At 40.7% G+C, this 5,800-nt stretch overlaps 1 protein-coding gene across 2 annotated transcripts in view; it reads left to right on the forward strand.

Annotated features, from left to right (window-relative positions):
- The first annotated feature begins 1,496 nt into the window (after window positions 1–1,496).
- LOC109300009 (glutathione S-transferase 3-like) overlaps window positions 1,497–5,800 on the forward strand; it is a 24,448-nt gene continuing 20,144 nt past the window's right edge. Inside the window, exons 1-3 of one of the 2 annotated variants that reach the window (XM_019520592.1) lie at window positions 1,497–1,950; window positions 2,075–2,181; window positions 3,608–3,659. In XM_019520592.1, the coding sequence (XP_019376137.1) occupies window positions 2,095–2,181; window positions 3,608–3,659 (139 nt within the window). In that variant the 5' untranslated portion in view covers window positions 1,497–1,950; window positions 2,075–2,094. The remainder of the gene's footprint in view (window positions 1,951–2,074; window positions 2,182–3,607; window positions 3,660–5,800) is intronic. The other variant, XM_019520591.1, reaches the window with a different exon arrangement.

Here is a 5,800-nt window from a genome sequence, read left to right on the forward strand (position 1 = left end):
CCTAAACTCTCCTCTCCTTTGCCTGCCAAATGGAGTCTGGCTCCCACTGAGACTTAAACACTAGTCTATTCAGAAAATAATAATGAAAAATATTTTGGAAAGCTGCTCAAAAGCCATTTTCACTCTCATTTCAATATAGTGCAGCAATTTAAATGTTTGAAAGATTATGCCCTACTGTAAGAGCTGTTAATAGAAATAAATGAGATTCTGTTCAGCAGCTTAAGTTTCATGTCAGCCTGAAGTCTGGTTCCTTCTATATTAAATTCTGACCAGTGCAAAAACAGTCTTGTTTCAAGAAATTGGATATATTAGAATTAAAAATGCTTACCTGGATCCCCAAAATGAGAACCAAACATTAGAAAACATTTTGCTTGAACATTAGCATGCCATACTTTCATGTTCAAATGCTACAGAGCATACAGCAAAGTTCTATGACATAAGAACTAATGTTAGGGCATCATTCTGATTTACCACCTTATTTCCTCACTTGATGAGTTTGATGACTAAAGCTGGTTATCTTTAATAACGAAGGACAACCGTGTAATCAGTATTTGGAAGGATTTTTAGAAGTTTGCTTATTTCCTCATCTGCTTCCTACTAAAACAATCCAATATAAATTACTTTATTTAATAAGCAACCTGAGCTAGGTAGACAGATGACCTTGTGTTATACAAGCTAACATTTAGGTGTCTTGCCACACAATGGAATCTATAGTTTGCATTCTCTCTCTCTCTTCCCCTCCCCCGCCCCACTAACACACAACTTGTTTGCACACATTACAGACCATCGAGCTTGCATATAAACTGCATACTGTAAGTCAGTTGGAAGGATATTGATACATTCTTAGTGAATTGTTTAACTTGATTGGAAATTTGGTGCCAGAATTAGTAACAGCAGTGTTAATTGCCAGGGCCCCAGGAATGGCAGCTAAACTTTCTCCAGATTTATTTATTTGTACACGCAGTACTCGACTTACAGCATTTTAAGTTACAACGTTTTGTACTTACATTTATAAATTGACACTCTGTTTCAACTTTGACATCAGTTTCAACTTTACAACACTTGATGTCCGATGCAACGCCACATCTCCCTGGAGAACATCTGTCCAAACTTCCTTGATCACTTTCTTTAAGAAGGCAGACAAGATACCAGAAAAACCTGCAGCCAAGACTCCTGAGAAGACTCCAGCCAAGAACCCTTCAAAAAGTCCAACCAAGAGCCTTTCAAAAAGTCCAGCAAAGTCACCTCAAAGAAGTCCTTCCAAATCAGTATGATTGCTATTTACAATATAAATACATTAATGTAGCTATATTACTCATCTATAATTGATTGAGTACAAAATTCTGGGGTATTTTTGGTGAAAATAGGGTATCGGGCCTTGGTTCAGGAACAAATCCCCCCGTTTTTAACATTATTTCTTATGAGAAAATTGGTACCGAGTTAAAAGGTTTCGACTTAAGACACAGTTTTTGGGAACCAATTGTGTTGTAAGTCCAAGGACTGCCTGTATATGGTTGGAGGCAGGGGATCCCTGTATAAAACTGTGCACGATCAGATTCTAGATGATTTGGACCTACTAACTTCTGTTGTGAACTTCTGAATTTACCAAATATCCTTCAAACCTGACACTCTCTAGGACATGCAGCAAAACTCTCCTCTTTTGGTGGGCAGAGAAGCCATTCCACTATCAGAATGAAAATGGGAACTGGTGGCCCCTTTTATCCTAACTGCACCACAGCTTTTATGAACTCCATTAAGGACTTCGCTATTACATGAAAAGTGCTTTAGGACAGCAAGCTACAAGATACTACCTTTAGTGTTAGACCCTTTGCTGTAACCTCCAGCTCTATAAAATCTATGCTGCTTTTTCTGAAGTTCTTAGATTGTGAAGAATACAGCAATACTATTAAAGTAACTTAGCTGTACATTGATAAACACAACCTATTTCAAGTAAGTATTTTAGTGAATTATTCTCTAAAACTAACTCAGCATTTTTCAATATGTAACACTAATTTCAAAATGATTTACAGAATCTCTTAATAGTAACTTTTACACATCTCCATGTATTTGTCAGGTGGCAAGAATCTTGGAATCATGGCTGGAAAACCCAAACTTTACTACTTCAATGGAAGAGGCAAAATGGAGTCAATTCGCTGGTTGTTGGCAGCCACTGGAGTTGAGGTTAGTTTTTGTATATTTAACTGTAATAAACTGAGGATCTGCCTCAGCCGGAACTTAAAATTAAGTGCCTGGGCAAAAACGAAGCAACCAGGGTAGAATAAACTGTGCAAACTAAACAAAAGTAGTAAATATTCGTCCGTGAATATGGATGGATGAACCTCCATGTTTAAATTGCACCTTCATGCTTTGGCTATGACATTCTAAATATGAAAAAAAAATCTATCTTGCTTCTGAATACTTACAGTTTACTGGTAAGTAATGTAGCAAGATCCATGCTATCGGCTTTGGACAGAACAGAAGCAAACTGATAACCTTACGTATCCCAGACTATCTGCTTTCTTTTACTTATTGTTCAGACTTGTCCTTCCAGCCCATAGCAGTCAGTTTGGAGTTATTTCTGTGCTTTTTCTACTCAGATTTCTCCTGCTTCATCTGATTGACTTGTTTCGAATGCGGGTTGCATCACAAATATTTTGTTCTTCATTGATATATGTATGAGGCCAGACAGGGCTGTAGGTTGTAGCTGTGTTGGTCTAAGGACATAGGCAGACAAGGTTCCTTGGGTAAATCCAGTATCTTTTATTAGACCAATTCAAATAGTTGGAAAAATTCTTCTCAGCAAGTTTTTGGCCACAAACAAACAAAGAGGCCAAACAGGACCTTTTGGGCAAAACATAGGCACTGACTTCTATTTTTGCTGGTGGGGGGGCACTAAGATGATGGACTTGTCAAAAGTTTTCTGGATTTCAGATGACAGCCCTCTTTCCTGGGAGTCCAGGGGCCTCAGGCCCCCACATACTTGGCATCTCTGGGGCACACTGATCTGCACATGTAGGATCTTTTGAGGCGAGAATAAAAATAGCTGACAAGTGAATTACTGTAGTGAAATTAAACACCAATTCAGAAACAGCAAACTGATGTTCCATAATCTTTCCTATATTGATATGCTTTCCCTGAGCTCAGCTTAAAATGCCTCCAAACTTGGGTTGAAGTTTATCCTATGTAGCTAATAAAAAGATTTGGAATAAAACAGAGTAACAGTGTCACAAAGAGACAAACGCTTGGTCAAAATCTGTCTGTCTGCACCCATGATATCTATGCCAGTGATTTTGGAGTAACTGTGTAGTACCTCTCTCATCAGTAACTAATTTTATATTTCCAAACCCAGGATTCTTTTCATTGTGGCTACTAGATGAGCCAAAAAATGCTACTTCATCAGACAGAAAACTTAGTACATCTTTGACACTTGTTGCCACCAGCTGTTGTCATACAGTAGTTGTCAGCAGTTGTTGTCATCTTCTTCGTAGTTTCTGCATTATGACCATATCCTGTCTTCAGATTCCTTCAGTTGTCATACTCTGCCGTTCTGTTGCTTAGAGAGTTCTGAAAAGATGTGGTTTGTTTCCTTTTGTCCCCCCCCCCACAGTTTGAAGAAGAATTACTTGAAACGAGAGAACAATATGAGAAGCTCTTACAAGGTAGGTCCAGATTTCTCAAGTGCTTGACCAGGTTTCTCTTAATTCAGGAGAGCAACAAAGCAAAGACTTGGGGAATTTAGGAAGAATTCATTGCTTTTCGTTCATACATTGGAGAGGTAAAACGTGAGTGCCTGGACACAACATGTCAGTGTAACTAATGTAATGTCAATTTTACACACAACGGTAAATTGCACTGTGTGGACAGGCTAGTCACTATCCTGGAGAAGCTGTTTTCTTTAGACATTATATAGTATTGTTATACGATGAAAGTTGGGATGGGAGGAAGGGAATGGGGAGGCAAAGGAAAGCTGCTTTGCCATAGACAGATTAACTATACTGGAAAGAAAGTGAATCAACTATCAAATATCCTGATTCTGGTGTAAATTATTGCAGTGTGTTTTTACTACATCTAGGTATGTATGCCATGGGAACTGGGGTAGAGCTGGACAATATCTGTTTGCTCCATGTTTATACAAATGCAAAAGCTGATTACAGCAGTATAATAAATATGTTGTATGTCCAAGTCCTGTGTGCTGTGGCCAATTAAAGGAGTTGTCAGGCTTGTCACTGACAAGCATGCCCTTCAGTTAGCTGCTGTGACTCACTGCAGATGAATCTGCTCATTGGAGTCCTAAAGATTACCTTGCTAAAAACAATGCTAGAACATACGTGTTCTGATATGTTACGTCATATTTCCTCTCTCCATCTGAGTGGTCCTTTATCATAGACATTAATCATCATGGACAGTTAGAGCAGTGGTGCTCAAGGCTTTGGTCTGGGCCATATGAGTGTCATGGGGCTGATCTGTGAGCTGAATTGATCCCATGTGTCAGCAACAGACTCTGGGGCCAGGCAATGCCCTTTCCTGCTCTGAGCACTGAGATAGAGCTCTAGGACCCAACACTGACCCTGCACACCAGGATTGGGTTCCTGGTACCACCCCCTCCTGGTCCCCCACACCATGATAGGGTCCTAGGTCCTGTCACTGCCCTTCCATGCCAGGGCAAATCACCCCTGGCCCTGCACAGTGGGATTGGATACCCAGTCCAGTGCATGGGTGTAGAAATTTGGCAGCAGGGGAGCAGTGCCATTGGTCCCCCTACATCAAATTTCTGGACCCATGGGGAGCCCAACGGGGCAGATGATATGGTACTGTGGGCCAGGGGTTCAGCACTCCTGCATTAGACCAAATGTGCTCAAAGCATGAAGCTGGTACTGTCCATCTTTATTATCCTGGCAGTCTGGCTCTGCAGCTTTTGTGATCTCCTGGTGGTATTTTGTACAGATTTAAATAATTAACTTTTTTTTGTTGTTGTTCAGTCAGTTTTGAAACTGGATGTAGTGACTGGTTTTGAGGCCCATAACAAAAAATAATGCTGCTCTTCTCATAACTGCAGTGATAAGACATTGATAGATTTCTTTTTGGGGGGATGTTTGTCCCGCTCTTTTCAGAGTAATTGTCAAAACTCATTAGACTTCTTCATGAGAAGCATTGTGCCATACAGAAAACTAGTATTTGAGATGTGATTACTTCCTTCTGCTCCCTAAGCAAGTGGGTTGGATTTTAATAAGCTGCAAAAGCCTGCCACATCCTGTGCCAACCAAAGTTTCATTGTATGTGCTTATAGAATTTAATTTTCTGTGTTCAAAGGCTTTATTTCTTGGGTGAGCTTTGGTTTGTGTTGCAGGGTACTAAGGTGTGCCTGCTTCTTCAAGAGCAAAGGCAGCTTAGTTTAGGGACCCTAAGAGCTAGGCAGGGCTACACAGAGCTAGGGTAGCCTTGGCAGCAGGGTAATCGGGGTATTAGTTTGCACCTGCACCCAGTCAGCTGACCAGAAGGAAACAGGGCCCTGGGCACATATAGGCCCTGGGGCTGGCAGAGAGGGAGTTCTCCTTCTCCATCAGCAGTAAGGGGGAAGGAGCTCTTGCAGAAATGCTACTCAGAGATGCTTGGTTGCATATTCTGCTTCTGGTAAGAGTAATGGGCTCTAGGAGCTTCTAAAGTATCTGGGGCTAGGAGGCACACATTGTTGAGAGAGACGCTTGTCTTTTTAAAGAGGCATAGAGTGACCTCCAATGTTGTTGTTGTTGTTATGTTATAGCTCAGGGGCTTGTATTTATGTTGTTGTTTGAAAACAGTG

Source organism: Gavialis gangeticus, unplaced genomic scaffold (genome assembly GCF_001723915.1).
Source record: "Gavialis gangeticus isolate Ggan-Ray unplaced genomic scaffold, GavGan_comp1, whole genome shotgun sequence".
NCBI classification, from domain to species: domain Eukaryota; kingdom Metazoa; phylum Chordata; order Crocodylia; family Gavialidae; genus Gavialis; species Gavialis gangeticus.